Source organism: Triturus cristatus, chromosome 7, assembly GCF_964204655.1.
Source record: "Triturus cristatus chromosome 7, aTriCri1.1, whole genome shotgun sequence".
NCBI classification, from domain to species: domain Eukaryota; kingdom Metazoa; phylum Chordata; class Amphibia; order Caudata; family Salamandridae; genus Triturus; species Triturus cristatus.
This window is the reverse complement of record NC_140590.1, coordinates 117,689,129-117,707,298: the sequence shown is the minus strand read 5'-3', so window position 1 is coordinate 117,707,298 and position 18,170 is coordinate 117,689,129. Positions and strand designations below refer to the sequence as shown.

Sequence of the window (18,170 nt, the reverse complement as noted above, 5' to 3'; positions counted from 1 at the left end):
TCCCTACTACTCACTCTACTACTCACTCTCTACTACTCTCTACGAATCCATTACTCTCTACTGCTCACTCTCTACTTCTCTACTACTCCCTACCATTCTCTCTCTATTACTCCCTCTCTACTAATCTCTACTACTCTCTCTCTACTACTCACTCTCTACTACTCACTCTATACTACTCACTCTCTACTACTCTCCACTACTCGCTCTCTACTTCTCTCTGCTACTCTCTACTACTCACTCTACTACTCACTCTCTACTACTCTCTCTCTACTACTCTACTACTCACTCTACTACTCACTCTCTACTACTCTCTCTCTCTGCTACCCACTCTACTACGCTCTACTACTCACTCTCTACTACTCTCTACTACTCACTCTCTACTACTCTCTACTCCCCACTCTACTACTCTCTACTACTCACTCTATATTACCCACTCTCTACTGCTCTCAACTACTCACTCTCTACTACTCTCTACTACTCTCTACCACTCACTCTCTACTACTCTACTACTCACTCTCCACTACTCTCTATTATTCTCTCTCTACTACTCACTCTACTGCTCTCCTCTACTCACTCTCTACTACTCTCTCTTTACAGCTCACTCTCTACTAAACATCTACTGTCATCACACATTCAAACTACACTCTATTGATCATATTGGTGTACATGATCTATTTGAGAACAACAATTTAAATTGCAATTGATATAGCAAAACAGAACAATGTGTTCTTTGAAATTATTAAGGTGGTTTCCAAAATAGCTCAGGAGGTACCTTGGAACTACCATAGGGGTGTCTGATGTGCATAGAAAGGGAAGGGTAAGGCCTGGCAAGTGGGTGGACTTGTCAGGACAACATGGCAATTTAAAAAACTGCTCTCTGGCACTGCAATGGCAGGCCTGAGTTCCCTTTTTAAGGCTAGTTGTGTGGGTGGCACAATTAGTGCTGCAGGCCCACTAGTATCATTTGCATTACCAGCCCTGGAACACATAGTGCACTTTACTAGGGACTTTACTAGCAAGGCAATCATACCATTCATGGACAACCAATTACCATTACACTTTACACAGGGAGCACTTGCACTTTGACAATGACCAGCAGTGGCAAAGTGCCCAAAGCATCTAAGCTGGCAACATCATGTCAGAAAAAAAGTCTAGGGAGAAAGCAAACATTTTAGGGAACTTTAGCCAAAAAGGGCCAAGCCCAACAGCCCTGTAGTGACAGATAGAAGGAATGTTTTAAGCACAGGTAATTTCATTCCCGCACTGCATTTATTTCCATTATGGGGGTCCTGTTTCAGTCAGCACTGGGTGCACACAATGAAGGAGCATAATGGCACAGACTCGAACTGTGCACCTGATGCATGACAAAGCCATTGTTGGAACACCCGTTAGAATGTAGGGAAGGAAGTGTTGGAGATGAGGGATGTGGGGTAGATAGTTTGCTGCAAGCGAAAGTGCATAGTTCCAAGTGTCCATATTTGCCATCATGTAATCTCTTTCGTAGCTACATAGGTGACAACTGATCTGGCTCTTTGGTTTTCACTAGCTGTTGGTCTTGAAATACCATGGAACAACCCCATATTTAGACCTGCAAGTTTATCTTCTGACACCAAATCATTGCTATTGCATTCCACTTAAGTGGGGATCCAATTGAGGAATTCCACAACATTCTCACGATCAAAAGAGAATGCATATATCTGCTTTTCCAAGGATTGAGAAGGACATACACAAATGAAGCAAAGCGATTTTGCTAGCTCATATTCTTTTTCTTTTCTAGTTGTTTTTCACGCTTTAGGATCTTTTCAATTACCCTATTACTGTTTCAGGAAGGAGAGCCTGGTTTGTGTCATGCTAAGTACATTAGATGGGTGTTGAGCTTGTGGGTACTCTCCAAGGTTTTGAAGGTAGAATGTGAATAGGGATATGCAATAAACATATCTTTCTTTCTATTTTCAGTTAAGGAAGCCACAAACCTGCCCCTTGTGCCCCTGATAGGGGGAGCAGTCGCAGGTCTTCTTGTCCTAGCTGGGGTGTGCTTGTTGGCCTGGTTGATGAGTTACAAGGCCAGAAGGTAAGTTCCTCCTTTCTAAATTCTGGAAAAACCTTTTTTACCAAATCTAATCCTGTGTACAAATCAGTGAAATAGAATTCATCCTGGCTCAGCTCTTCTCTTCGAGGGACAATTATCTAGCACCCTCTTTTTTTAAAGTGCTATTTGTGTGCACACACTAATGCATGTGCATTAAATCCCTTTGCAATCCTCATGTGTGACACCAGGCTTTCCAACCCTGTCCATTTAGACGCAGATGTAAGTTAACCCCAACACTCACCTAATTGTATACAATCCCTCAAACAAGTAGAAATGCATATTCATACATACCAAATTCATATGTTCATTTATGTGCATTCAAACCCCAGTGCCCTCAGCCATATACATTCACACCAGCATGAAAGTGCATCACAAATCTCATGCACAATCATATACACCATGAAGCATGTGCATTCCGAGCTTTTGATTCTGCAGCCATATATAAGCGTATAACCCTTGTGCATGTACAAACAATTGCTTATTAATCCATTCACACATATGCACAACTGTGTGATTGTTTCTGCAATCCATTAGTCAGGTATATACATCTCCTTCTGCATAAACATTAAATCATGAAGCAAATGGATGAAAACATCCTTTCCTGTGTGTTCAATCTTACGCACGTGTACAAACCCATAGGATTGCATATAAGAACACCAGACATGTGCAGTCATGGATGTATCCGCCACACTACATGCATATACATTCAAAACTTCCTAATTATGCATGCAATCCTTCAGGCATCTTTATTTATACTTCGTCATGTGCATACAAATCATCATGCAAGTGAATTCTGACCCTCACGAGTGTACATTTCATCTGTCTGTTCCCTCTGAGATTCATCTGTGCTGTATTGAAGCATTTATAGGCCACATTCTTCTGCTGCTGACACATAGCTCTCAGATTTTCATTGAGATTCTGGACGCCTTCTTCACAGTGAAGGCACTGTTGTAAATTCAGCAGGGTGTTGAAGATGAATTGACCTATCAGAAGGTGTGTGATACAATGGGATTGCTGTTTTAGGCACTGAGATTGGTGACAGACTTAGCCACATTTAGGAAACTCCTCAAAAACTGGCTATTCAGTCAATGAACGATCACTCCTTGGCAGCATCACCCCTTAGCAGCATCTTGTCGCATTTGCACTTGGAGATGTCAGTGGGGTTGCAGCGAAGGCTTTCAGAAGCGCCAGGACACTCTTGTTGAGTAGCTGTGCGCTATATAAATGCCTTCATTCATTCATTCATTCATTCTTGAGTTTGTGTGGAATGGTGTGAGTAATGACACACTTGGGTTTCTAGAGCTTTAGCCATTAGAGGCTTTGATTTTGGCAAAGTAGTTATAAATGGAAGTCTCATATCCTAGCTGTTTGGAATGTGAAGGCGTTTCCTCCAAAGCAAGATTTAGTGGAAGAACAGATAAGAGTAGAGTAAATTGAAGAGACCAAGATTGCTATAGGACAGATAACAGTACAGTAAATTTAAGAGCCCTAGATTGCTATAGGACATATAAGAGTAAAGTGAAGAACCCTGGATTACTATTGGACAGATGAGTAGAATGAATTGAAGAGCCCTGGTGTGCTATAGGTCCATGGCATTGCCAAAAAAGCTGGGACCAGAGCTGTGAATGGTACAATGAGCTGCACACTTTGCTTTGAAGTACCTTATATGTCTAGTCAGCAGCTACCTTAGAGACTGAAAGGCAGATGAAATGTGTGAGCTGATGTTGAGGGTAAGGAGTTATCTCACAACTGCTTTCTGGTTTCTCTCTGGATTCCCTTTAGCTTCTGATTCACTTGGTTGCATGCTCTGAGGTATACAGCTCTGGTGTAGCCTAGTTGGGAAAGTACTGTGCTGAAGGTGGTTTGCACCACTGAGTCAACTCCTAGGAAAGGTGGGATTTGATATAGGTATCTCATCATTTAAAATACTCCCTCTTTAACGTGATGCTTTCAAGAAATCAAGGACTGTTTCGAGTCCATGATCACATTAGATTCACTATTTGAAATCACTAGGTTAGTATGTGGGCCAAACCGATGGTAGGCAGATGATAGGTTGTCCATTCAGCAGAGATATCAATGTTTGATAGATGTGTTCACATCCCTTGATCTACCACAAGATAGCATTGGCCCATCACACAAGAATCCAACTGGGTGAGCTGTGAAGTTTTACCACAATGTGTGTGCCTTCAACATGGTTGCAGCAGTTGAGGTTGGAAGATCAGCTCTGGCTGTGGTGTAATGTATATGGTAAAGAGAAGGGGGGTATGATAGAACCTTGAGGTACTCCCGCAGTTGAGGTAAATGAGTGGCAACAGAATGGAGACATGGTTAGAATGAGGGAAACTTTAGCCAAGAAGGAAGCAACCCAATGAAGTACGGTGCCTTTCTTTACTGTATCTCCCGCTCTACATAGCAGAGTGGAAAGGTGGACCCTGTCAGAGACGATGGCGTGATCCAGCAGCAGAAGCACTGCAACTCCATAGACACCACTGGAGAATTGATGTAGTCACCTTTTGAAGATGTTGTGCTCCTGCCAGTTTGGAATCCTGTTTGGATGCTGGAGAGAAGATGATTCCCTTCTGTGTTAGCTGATATTAATGTGCAGACAGCCTGCAGATTTGGAATTTGTTACACGAGAGCATTGGGTTGGGGCCTGATTTTATTAAGTAGTTTTGTTGTAGGCAGTTTTGATTACACCTCGCTTTAGGAAGTGGTTGATGCTAGCTCTGGTCCGGATGGCAGCTGAGCTGATCACTGAAACTCTTGTGCATCCAAACCTTCATGCGTTTGATGGAAACCATCATCCTTAAGTGTACAAACATGAATGCAGGTGCAATATACTGGCTATTGATTCAAGCTATCCCAGTTGAGCACATTCTGACTTCATGCATGCACATGCAAACCCCCAAGCATGTCCATTACACGCTACTGTAAGTCCACTCCATCACTCATCGACCTTTGGTCGAACATGCATATACTGCCTACCAAGGCTCATGCAGATGAATGCAAGCACCCATCATGCACCCTTACACTCTGTTATATGTTCGAACCGACATGAATCTAGCACACTGATGCACAATGATATAGATACTTTTTACAAGTCCTGCATTAGTAGTCACAGATTAATCAAAGTGTGGCGGACATTACATATTTTACATATGTGGATTTTACTCCTAGTCTTTTTCCTCTGGACATCTTTTTTGAATGTGAAGAGGTACTTGTTGCATTGAAGGAAAGCCCTTCTGGGAAGGCCCCTGGCCCGGACTGCGTACCAATAGATGTATTTAAATCACAGCCGGACCTGTGGGCTTCCCTGCTCACCAATGTCTTAAATTCCCTGAATGTCACGGGTTTCATTCTTACCTGGCCTGAGGCGATCGTAGTGCCGATTTTTAAAAAAGGTGACAGGAATAATCCCTCCAATTACCGCCCAATTTCGCTGCTAGACTCCCTGATGAAAGTTGCAGGGAGAATCATTTTAAACAAAATCCAGGATTGGATAAGCGACCAAAATATAATTTCCAACTTACAATATGGCTTTAGACAGGGTAAAGGCACTATTGAACAAGGCTTGAACTTGACCCTTATAATTGCCAAATACACCCAGGAAAAAAAGGGAAATCTCTTTGTGACTTTTGTGGATCTCAGCTCCGCATTCGACTGCGTTGATCATGAGCTGCTCTGGGAATCTCTTGTAGAGATTGGCCTAGAGCCCCCTATCCTCTCATTTATTAAGGAGCTTTACAGGGGAGCATCAGCTCACCTTAGATATGGTAGATGCGGAGAATGTTCCGATAAGTTTTATATTAGGAGAGGTCTAAGACAGGGATGTATATTAGCCCCCTTACTTTTTACACTCTACATAAATTCTGTTGGTCACCATCTCAATAGAACTTACCATGACTACCCCACTATAAACGGGAAACCAATACCGATACTTCTCTATGCGGACGACGCAGCAATAATGTCACAGACTCGCATGGGGCTACAAAGGGCAGTAGGAGAATTTACCGATTTTATGTCACAAAGAGGATTAAATGTCAATGCCTCTAAAACATTCACCATGTCTTGCGGCTTAGGGATTGGAAAGAAACAACGCCCCTTTTTTTAAACGGTAGAAAGTTGGAAAGCACTGACAGGTTCCCATATTTGGGCATTATTTTCGATAAGAGGGGCTCCTGGCAGGCTGCTGCCCAAGCTAGGGTTATTGCGTTCTCTAAAGCTATAGGTGCCCTGACTAATTTTTCAAAAAAGCTAGGGGGACGCCCGATTAACCCTTTATTACAGATCTACAAGGCCAATGCATTTCGACCTGCACTTACGGATCTGGGATCTGGGGAATTGAGCACGTTGACCATATCCAACGCTCTGAGAACTCTTTTTTACGCTTCCTCCTGGCCATCCCACGCAGTACTCCTACATACGTGGTACATAATGAACTCGGCCTTACACATATTATGGACACCATAAATTCCTCCCCCATTATCCTATGGCATAAAGTCTGGACCAACCAAGAGACCAATTGAAACAGGGAAATCATTACAGATTGCCTTAGTCTGAATGAGGCTGCCAACATCAAGTGGCTGAAATATGTAAGAAATCTGTCATCTGACCTAGGGCATCCTGAATTTTTTTCTGATCCTTCAACTCTGAATAAAATACCTAGAGTTACACTAAAACGACTAGTCTTAAGCCATCTGACTAGCCGACGCTGGTTATCGGAAAAACACAAGAGCACGGTAGTTGACTACCAACATTCTACAATAACACAAGGGACCCAGCAGTATTTACTCTTAATACCATCTTCTTTTATTCGCATGCTCGTAACTCGTTTTCGTACTGATACTTTCTTCAGACTATTAACATTCCCTAATCAAAATTGTTGGTCCAGCAACCTGGAAAAATGCCCTTGTGATGGCCTGTCAACACAATCTAATATCCACTGCATTTTGTTTTGTAGGTTCTATCAATTGCCGAGGGCAACCTATTTGAAACCCTTACTTAAATCATGGGGACTACAATCTTGTAGAGCGGCCTATTATAAATTAAAAACATTGGACAATCCCTTAGCCATTGCCGTTGTCTCCTCTTACTTAAAAGTGATCGTGAGAGTGAGGGCTTCAATGCAACCTTAGACGACATAAGACTCAATGCTTGCTGTGTATTTCTTACTTAAATGACTGCATGACGGCTGTTGAATCATTGTAATTATGTTTACTGTACTCTTTCGAATATGTTTTTAACGTTTGTTATGTGTCTCTGCGGCATTTTATTACTCAATTTTATTTCTTTTAATATATGTGTACTTTTGTGATATTGTTTTTACATATCGAATAAATTTTATAATTGATTGATTGATATGTGGATTTGTTTAATGCAGGGCAAGGAAGGCTATTAAAGAAGCTGGTGGCAAAAGCGAAACAGTGACTGACGCTCTCCAGATCTACAGTGTAGTTGACAAGACCCAAAAGGTATGTGTATAAGTCCTTATGACAACTCTGAGCTAATGGATGGACGAGCTACATAGAACTTAATGGTAGAGAAGACGTAATGGGCCTGCGCAGTGCACATGCTGATCTACCCACTCATGACACAATGGTGTGTTTTCTTCTTTAATCTATGTAAACCTACATTGAATTGACCCTGGTTAATGCTATACACTAATACTGAAAAGCATGCCGATCCCTGACCTACACGCATCAAAAATCTATCGTAAAAAGTTGAAATAATTAAATAACAAGCATTGGCAAAGCCAATAGGTCTCGCCTATGCGAGGTTATTGGATATATCAATTGTTTTTTTGGGGTTATGTTGTACGGTATGGATTTTTATTGTATAACATTGTATGCCCTATTAAAAAATATGAAATTGTAGTATTACTTGTCATGGTAAAGTATGTAATGGCCTGCTATTGTATACAATGATCTGTCATTATATTTTATGGTATGTCTTGTTATTGTCTAACATTTAGTGTTATGGTATACATACATGGAAACATTTATCTAATACTTCAGAACTTGACACGTGTTATGAAACAGAAAAAACAATGTTATGGTGGCACAATATTGTCATTTTGAGCATAGATCGGGGGGGGGAGGGGCACAGGGGGCATAAAGCCCTATAAAGATTACCAGGCACTGCTGACAAAGAGAAAAACGGATCTATTTTTCCCAACGCACCCTTATGTATACAGTGCAGTTTTGTTTTTCACGTTTAAGACGTTTTGTTGAAAATGGGATTTATGAACTCACTTCAAAATTGCACATATGAAAATTGGCATTGAGACATGTCACACATGCTTGAACATCCCCTCTTCACCAAATACGGATTTTTACCTTCTTTTTCTCGGTACAGTTGCAATTATAGGTTTCCCTCTTTCTTCCAAAAGGCACTAGGTGAACTCCTAACAGAAACCATGTAAACCATATACATCATTGCAATTTATATACCAGCATTTGTAAAGCGCACAGCTACCTCCGGAGAGGTGTCCCGGCGTTGGGGTCCGTCAGGAAGATTGAGCTATTGCTCAGAGTCACAAGGTGCTTGGCTAACCTGCCGCCGGAGATCAAACCGTGAGCCCCGTGTTGCGGAGTCAGCCGCCCTGGCCGCTGCACCACACCTCTTCCACACTCTTTCTCTATTAACTGTTTAAATATAGAAGTCGCGCCATTTTTTATTTGTAGTTCATTTGAAACAGCAGTGGACCAGCTTGCTCCTCCCTGAAGTTTAAAACACCCATGCGGACCCGGCTCGCACCTATGTTGTTTTGTTCCCCAGCACACTGTGTCTTTAAATATAAGAGCAAAGAAACCTGCTCTTTCTGAACGGAACAAGGGGAAAGGGGCTGTGAAGCACATGCAGCTGATTTCTTGCAGTGCTTTGGTGTGTCTGTGTGTGGAATCTGAGTGGCAGAGTTAATAATGACAATCAACTGGAATCCTGAGGCCCAGAATCAGAGCTGAGATTAGTGATTTGTGTAAACCAGTGAAGAAAAAGTTTACCAGTTCACAAAAGCATGTACATGGTCTTATAAAGAGCAGTCAAATACTCCAGTGAGGATGAGATTAGATGCCAGACACTGCCCAGCCCAGCCCCCAGCAGCCCAAGAACATGACGGGCAGGACACATGGGTCTCAGCAGTGGCAGATTCACCAGCTTCATTGAACACATGTCTCCTTGTGTAAGGCACTCTAATACCTTGGGGTCGAGTTGGCCCTATCTAAAAACAGCAACAAAAACAAGAGTGAAATCCTTTCATGAAGTAGGACAAGAGAAAAGCATCTGACCCCTGGATTGTTAATTATTGTGCTGGGTCGGAGGCCAACACGGCAATGGGAAGGAGGGGCAACATAGAGGGAAGTAGCAAACAGATGGTCGGAGGTAGAAGATGGTAGAGCCAGCTACAAAACATGCTCTCTATAGAATGGCTCAAAAAACAATTGCTCAACAAAATCAGAAGCATAGTTGGGACATAATTACTTGGGCCATGCTCTAGAGGTGGGTCACATGCAAGAAGAGGGAAGTGCCGATGACAGAGCTGAACAGCAGGAAGAAAGCAATTGAGAATGAATTTGAAGCCCACCAGCAGTAAATAATGGTCGGCACTCAAGCCCTCTCAGAGTAAAACGCATTTCCCAAAGAGATAGCGCATGCGCTGTCTCGGCGAGACCTAAAAACAAGCATTTGCAATGCAATAGGTCTCGCATTTATGAGAGTTTGAGCTATTGGCATTGTAAATGACAATGCCTTTTATTTATGTTTTGGTTTATAAAACATAAATAAAAGGCATTGTCATTTACAATGCCAATAGCTTAAACTCATGTAAATGTGAGACCTATTGCATTGCAAATGCTTGTTTTCACAGTTTGCTAGCGCTCAGGGTATGACTGCGGCTTTAATAGGCGTGCCCTGGAGCAGGGACATGTCTCCCGGTCTAGCTGACACACAGGAATGTGGAATATTTACAGCTTGTGGGGAGTCTATTGTCTGCTGCAGACAGTGGACTCCCCACATAAACCCACACCATATGGACACCAACCAGCACGTCAGCCATCCGCGAATACAATTACATCCAACAGCTAACTGCACTTTTATCGCTGCTACGAGCAGGGTCTTTGTGAACCAACATGTTCCACCGCGCGGCCGCCTGGCGGTGTTGCCTGTTGACTGTGCAATCAAATTACGGATACTCTCAAGCCCATTACGAGAAATTTATTCGGCATGATCCAGCTAAAAATATACTGCAGATGCAGTGTGCTTGCTGCACATGAAAGGCTTGCCTGCTGCCGATGACACTACCACAGAGTGATTTATTAAGCGCGTAACGCAGCACATTTGGGCACTCAATCAGAGTCCAGGCAAAGGATACATTTCTTGTTATCAAAGAAGTAGCCGAGATTTTTCTATTTTTCTAGTCCCTACGACGCTGAGGGCTGGCGCCGCATCAGAACATAGAGAAAAACACTATATGAGGCAGATCTGAAGCTGTTTTGACAAGCGAAGAGGGAACAAAAATAGAGGGCATGAGGTGGGCGACACATTATGACACTTTTGACAACTCATGTATGTACAGTAACAAGAATTCGTTGGCATGCAAGAGAAACCATCCAGGCACGCCCAGTTTGCTCATGCATGGAGGGCTGGCGCCGCATCAGAACATAAAGAAAAACACTAAACGGGGCAGATTTCAAGCAGTTTTGACAAGCGAGGAGGGAACAAAAATAGAGGGCATGAGGTGGCCGACACATTATGACACTTTTGACAATTCATGTATGTATAGTAACAAGAATTCGTGGGCATGCAAGAAATACCATCCAGGCCTGCCCAGATTGCTCATGCATGGACAGCGCGGGGGGGAGCACGCACAACGGGAGGGGGGAGGATGAAAAACACGGAGAGCGGGAGGGGGCGTGAACAAATGGATGGGGAAAACAAAACAGGAGCGAGGTGGAACGGATGAAAAGCAGACCCCACTTTTAACAAAATTATAAATAAACATTGCATGAGAAATGATAAATAAACAAATGCAGCGTGAGAAACAGATGGCACACTGCACGCAATTAAAACAAGTGCGAGTGGAGCGGATGAAAACTGTAGTTAGGTGCCGCTACTTCGGGACTACACGGAAGTTACCATAGGATCAACAGCCAACAGAAAGCAAGATAAGAACAGCAATGCCACAGGTAAACCAATCGCAAGCGGAAAAACGAATTACACAGAGTTTCAGCCAACATACAGATTACTTTATGTCTCGCTGAGACAGTGCATGCAGCGCATGCGCTGCCAAGGCGAGACCCAAAAAGAAAGAAATATTACAGGCAAATGCCACTCATCTTCCAGGAAGAAATGAGAGAATCATTTCAGAAAGTGGCATTAAGGGTAAAAATCCAATCTGCTTTGTAGTAGAGTGGCTGGGCTTCAACTTCTGTTTTCAAATGCTAATCCATTTGTTTTTATATTTTTTAAGGGGTCAATGGGGCAGAGTTCTGAAGGAATATGTGACCTCATAGCTATCCTCTTTATCTCCAAGGGCCCTTGATGGCTTTATGCCCTTTCTGCATGCATCTAGTCTTAGTGAACCTGGTGCCAGGCCTGCATGACCTTAGGCAACACTCACCTTGGTCTATGCAAGCCTTATAAGAATCTTTTGGGGCTCCAAGAAATTCATATATGCTGCACACAACTGAGGGGGCCTCATGGAGGGCCTGTATGACATCATAGCATTATATAGTACAGCCTCTTTATTGGCAAGGACTTCACAAACTCATTTACTTGAGTATTTCCGTTAATCTGCCTAAACCTTATGGTGTCTGTACATGACCTCATTTAATAGCAAGTTGTTTTATATGTTCTATTTCCTATCACACGTTTTATAAGCTGTGGAAACAGGAGTTACTTGTATCCAATTAAGGACCAATGTGCAAGTGCCCTCTTGCTAAACTCCGTCCCCCAGACCCAATATCGAGGGCAGCAGTAATTCTCGGGTGGGTGCCACTGGGGGTGTGCTGCTGGGTATTAAATGTGAAAGATCAGGGTCCTTGAGAATTTGAAAGCTATCAGTAATTCTGGTCATAATTTCCCAGGTTACTATGCACATGTAGGTCTAGCATTAAGATGTAAATGTGGGAAGGCTATGGGTAGTAGTTTGAAAATAGAGAATATGAACAAGGAATTGGATGATTTTTCTCCTAGTGCATGTAGGACTTTTTCTAAGATTATGGTGTTTTCTTGTTCATGCACCATGCCTTTCACGGTACTTATGAACAGAAAAAAACAGCATCAGTCGGCCCACCCTAAGTGTCTTTGGAGTTCTGATACTGTTTAGATAGAAGCTCTGTGGTGAATTACCTGCCAGAAAGGGGTCCCCAACAGAGAAGCCAACTGGAGCTCCGGTGTTAGAAACTAATCAATTCAGCCGCCCCTAAAAGTGGTGTTGTGTCCAAAGTCTCATTGCCCTCTATTCAGAGGTGTACTGGTGTGGGAGCAGAACCAGTAGCAGCTCGTGGATGGAGTGCCGCAGGGCGGTGAGGTGGGGCAGGGGAGTGGAGGGGCAAGGTGCGCGGTAGTAAACTACGGCATACAGCCGAACAGGGTTAAGTAACTAAATAAATAAATAAAACACATTTTGTTACATACGCTGCATCGCATTTGGCAATGCAGCCCATGAAATATAATTTTTTTATTTATTTATTTAGTTACTTAACTCTGTTCGGATGTATGCCATAGATTACTACCCCTCACCCTGCCCCTCCTCGCCCCACTGCCCCTCAGCACTCCCTCCACGAGCCGCTACTGAGCAGAACCATACCCCCACATACAGGTCAGGTAATTTAGATTACCCAAAAAGTACCTCAAATGGTTCTCCCCCAAGTTGGTCTTGCACTAAAAAGTACCCTCCTCAACATCCATTTAGTAGAGTAACAATTATTAGTAACTTGAACTACTCAATAATTGAGTTCTAGATCAGAGAAAAGTTAAAAGGTTTTATTACATAAAAAACTTAAAATCAAGTAGGACAGAGTAAATGCCATTAACTCTCAAAACCAACATTGTACAAAGTAGTCAGAATCTGAAAAAAATCCAAGTCCCGAGTGAGCAGTAAAAAAAAATCAAAAGGAGAATGAAGCAGAATTCATATGTAGAAAAAGAAAGTCTTCAAAGTGTCTGTCTCACTCCAAAAACTATGATCTTATACACAATTGTTGCATAACAAATTATAAAAATAGCAGAATCACCATTCACAGAAATGAATAAGACTAGGTACCACAACAGAGCTACAACAGAAGGGACTTAAAAACTGCTGTAGTTAGCAGCACTAGAAAGTTCACTCAACAGAAAAACTCATTACATCAGTTTGTCTTTGCTCTGCAGAGCTTGTGAAGTGAGGACATGCACAGAGGCATGAGATGGAAGGGGTGAATACAGAAGTGAATGACAAAACAGCATCGGAACAGCATTCTTTTTTATCTAATAAGATCTTTTCTTACATATGTGTCACAACTAAATTACATTAATAATCACAAGATTTATCATTTTAAACTTGTTTCAACTGTAATCATGTGAGTTCAGCATTTTGTTTATTGGGATCCAACATAACAATTATTATTCAGTGTTAGAATTTCTTCATGAAATTATTTAGGAAGGAAAATGCTACGACACTGGTCTAGTAGAGTATGTACTGTAGTTAACTTGAGGTATTGTCCGCTCAAAAGTAGTGGACAGTTGTTAAGCGCTGAGAAAAGCTCTATTGGGCTTATAGTTGGCAGAACCAAGACCAACAATTGTTTACGTTTCCCTACGGTCTTAATTTTAGACCAGAAGGTAGGGTGAGAAAGATTAGTCCCTCCAGATGAGATGACGGGTTTGTTAGCAATTGTAAAATCAAACTAAACCAAGGCATGGTCAGAAAGGTCACTTGAAATGCCCCTTTCAGAGGTAACAAGTTTTCCATTTCAACCAATTACAATTGGTTCCCCAAAACACTACGGTGACTTCCATGGCTGAGCCAGAAGGACCTTCAAAGTAAACAAATCAAGACAATCTGATTCCACACAGAGAGTTTGTCTGTGTTGATTTCTGGCTAGGAATTAAGCGCAAGAGTAATCTTTCAAGTGGGGTAGCTAGAGTTGGGTGTCCTTAGTGACACTGTCATTTGTGGCAGGAGTGATGAGATAAAAACAGACAACTCTCAATGTTTGCACATTTTTTATAATTGACTTGGGTCTTTGTCTAGCATGGAAATATGCCAGCCTATTAGCTCTCCAGTAAGTAGAGCATGCCTGCTGCATATGCTCACTCACATGAAATTCTTCAGCATGCCTCCTGTATTGGGTCCAGATATTTTGAGACCTAATCACAAATGGTAATTTGCGCATGTAGATTTGCTCATGCGTAAACTTACTACTACACCTTGTAGTTACCTTACATTTGTGTACCATTCACCATTTCATAGTGCATGTTTACTTCTAGTTGCAAAATTACTTGTCTCAACACCCTAAAGGGATTGAGTCAGCTAGAAATGGATTTAAAATGTGTAAAGTTACTGCTAGAAACTTTTTTGCATGTTGACATTTGTCATTGCCACTTCACCAAAGATCTTCATATGGCAATGTATGAGAAAAGTTATAATGCTTAATAATTATTTTAAAAGAATTAACACTATTTTAATGGAAAATAAATATGGAAAGAACTTCAAATAATTATTATTTATATAGGGCTACAAACAATTGCAACTCATGAACTCATTAATTTACATATTTAATAAATAATTAAGACATTAAATGAATTACTTAATTATTATTATTTCAAAGATTTTTTTAAAACATCTCACCCTCGCTATAATTTTTATATTTAATTATTATTATAGTTAAGCTCAATAAAACGTTTTTGTTTAATTAATTTCAATAAACTCTAATATAATAATATTTTATTAAAGTTGCATTGAATTATCTTTAATCAAAAAGTTAAATATAAATAATTATTTTTAATTCAAATGGAGCTCAAACACTAACCACATAATTATATATATATAACTATATATATATTTCCATAGGAAAAGCATTTTTGACTTGCTTATATCTTTGTCGTCGTTTGATGAATCTTCACAAAATCTTACTAAAAAGTTCCCCTGGTGATTCTGGTTGTATTTAGAAAGTTTTGGGCTGATGCGTCAACCAGCAACCAAGAAAAGAAATTGCACCAAATTTGGCAGAAAGGTAGCTGTTGGTCCAGTAAGCCCACTTTCTGTACATTTGTACATTGATTTAAAACAATTTAGTAGTTTAGGAAATATTAAGGAAAATCCCTATTTTTATATATAGGGATGCAGATCCCCCGAGCGTTCCAACAGTCCCTGTGCACAAATCTGATTGGCTGCCAACACTTCAAACCAGGAAGTGTTGGCAGCCTTCTTGGAACTCGTCCAAAATAAAACATAAAAAAAAGGTGGGCAGGGTAGGAATACCCTGACACCCTAGGCCTCTTGGGGTGACGCAGAGGGAGGTGCACCATAAAACAACTGACAAAAACTCCCTGCTGCACTACAGGTCATATCATCCCAGAGCACTCCGAGATAACTTACCTGTGGGCCAGTTTTTAAGATATCGCCGGAATTGCTCCAACCTTCGCCAATACTCTGAACAGTCTAATGTATTGGCTACCAAGCTGGAGAACCGAGCATATCCCAAGAAAGTAATCAGGCAGGCGAAAAAACGAGCATATAACACGCCTCGTGCGGCTCTCCTGGAAAGAACTTCTAAGCAAAAGGGCGAATGTATTCCTGTGGTGACCACTTTTGGCCCCCTATCCACCAAAATCAGGCAGATCATCCGTAGACACTGGCATCTGTTAAGCACTGCCAACATGCAAATGCCTCCACCACGCTTTGCATTTAAACGATCGGCAAACCTACATGATCAGCTGGTACACACCAGACCCAAATCTGACCCACGGGAAAATAACATTCCGCAAGGACATTATCCATGTGGAGGTTGTTCTGTATGTAGGCTTACAACAGCCACTAAAAGTGTTACTCTCGTAAACAACCGTATGTGGCATTTGAATAAATTCAGCAATTGTAATACATCCAACGTTATTTATAGATTGACCTGTCCTTGCGAGCTACATTATATCGGCCTTACCACTAGGAAGGTCAAAGTTAGGATTCAAGAACATCTGAGCACGTTACGTGCAGGAAAACTGAGTACAAAACTAGTCCAACACTTTCAACATCACAAACATGATCCCAAAGATGTACGTTGGGTAGTACTAGAAAGAGTGATGGGGGACCAGTTTAACATGGAATCCAGACTGAGCAGCAAGGAAGCTCGTTGGATTTACCAGGAGGGTGTGGACCAGACTGGACTGAATGGTACGCTCGTATACTGAGATGTTGATTGCCTGTAGATGTATACAATATCATAGATCTAGTTTACCATTCTAAGATGGCGCGTTCCGTCGGCCCAGCCAACGTGAACGACCTGAAATGGGCGGGACCGACATAGCGTTGCCACGTGATCCGTGAGATCACGCTTTTAGTCACGGCTGACAGCGGCTGCGTTGTTGCAGTGCTGAGTGAATGCCGGACACGGACACAATATCGGTGAGTCCGACTATATGTTTTTCCTTTTAAACAAAGGGGGTTTCTTAAAAAGCAGTGCAGACCACAGGCTAAGGGATACCTGCACTAGTTAACTTGGCTCGGCCGTGGGTTCCAAAAAGGGCACGCACTGACCCGTCACGTAAAGCAATTGTTTAGCAATTTTTTATTAAGAGCTTGGCTCCACCAATCACCAGCAGATACACTTAGTATGAGCCACGCACTAGGTACTAAAAAGCGTACCATGAGCGAGACATAGGAGGGATAATACCCCACACGGCGAGCAGAACTTAAAATGAGCACCTCCTTTGATATAAGATCAACCCCCGCTAACCCCCGCTAAGCAGGAGTTATACATGAAGAGTTACACAACAGCAATATAGGGATGTATCTAGATTAAGAGAAACAGCTATCTATGTCACAGGGAGTGGTGGGAAATCGATATCTGTTTCCTCTAGAAAACTTTTAATTCGAATTTTCTGATTCATGTCTTTCACTGTGTGTTTACAGACTCATGGTAGGAGTCGAGGGGATGAGCCCTGAACAAGCGACCGCTGTTATACACACACAAGCTCGAGGGTAAAGGTATGCCCACGATGGGCAACATCCCGGTAAACATTTTGGGGGATACTCAGTTGGGAATGGTGTACATACAGTAATGGGCGCCTTTGAACCAGAAGCCAAATATTTTGGATATGTGTTGTTTGTCTGTCTTTTTTCCAACAGAACTGCTTTTAACTGATCAAGCAAGGCTAAAGGGTGAAATGACAATACCCCACGCCCTGAAGAAGTTGCCGTGAGTTTTTCCAAATGGCAATGAAACATGTCGGCATTTTATATATGAGTGGTCACACAGCATAGAATAAAAAGTAGAAAGCTAGTGTGAACCAACTCAAATCTGTGTACATACACTGTGGGGTATATTACGGTGCACGGTTCTCTGCACAACTTTCCTTCTCTTTGTTATACACACCCTAGCAGTTTTTGCGTTTTGGGTCACTACCCAGTTTCTTGTCTACACTCTCCCACACACATTTCCTTTCTACGGAGTGGTGGCAGCTGATGATGAGATCTTGAGGTAGCAGGCGAGTACCTTCCTGCTTTATCCTCTGTGGGGTTGCTACCGTGAGGCGCCATCACTCCTTTCCTACACTTTTTTTCACATGGGGGTGTTTTTAGACATTATTGTTGGATAAAAAGACAGTCTTTTCCTTATCTCGTTTGAATCACCCTTCTTTTCTTTGAATAGTGAGCCATACCTAGAAGTAGCATTGATGACATTAAAACACTTGCTCTACAGTTCGTCTAAAATTATATGACAACTACAATGGATACATGAATCAAATGCTCACTGTGGGAACAGGTCCTTTATTGTATACAGACTTCTGAGTGGGGGATGACCTGTTCTCTGCCCCTTCAGCTCCTTTTTGTGATTTGGTGACGCAGAGGGACCCTGTCAGGGCATAAAACTGATATTTAAAAAAA

At 41.9% G+C, this 18,170-nt stretch overlaps 1 protein-coding gene across 1 annotated transcript in view; it reads left to right on the top strand.

Moving 5' to 3' along the window:
- LOC146808981 (myeloid cell surface antigen CD33-like) overlaps positions 1–18,170 on the top strand; it is a 413,580-nt gene that overhangs the window by 329,714 nt on the left and 65,696 nt on the right. Inside the window, exons 5-6 of the mRNA XM_085615778.1 lie at positions 1,957–2,071; positions 7,470–7,560. Of these exons, the coding sequence (XP_085471904.1) occupies positions 1,957–2,071; positions 7,470–7,560 (206 nt within the window). The remainder of the gene's footprint in view (positions 1–1,956; positions 2,072–7,469; positions 7,561–18,170) is intronic.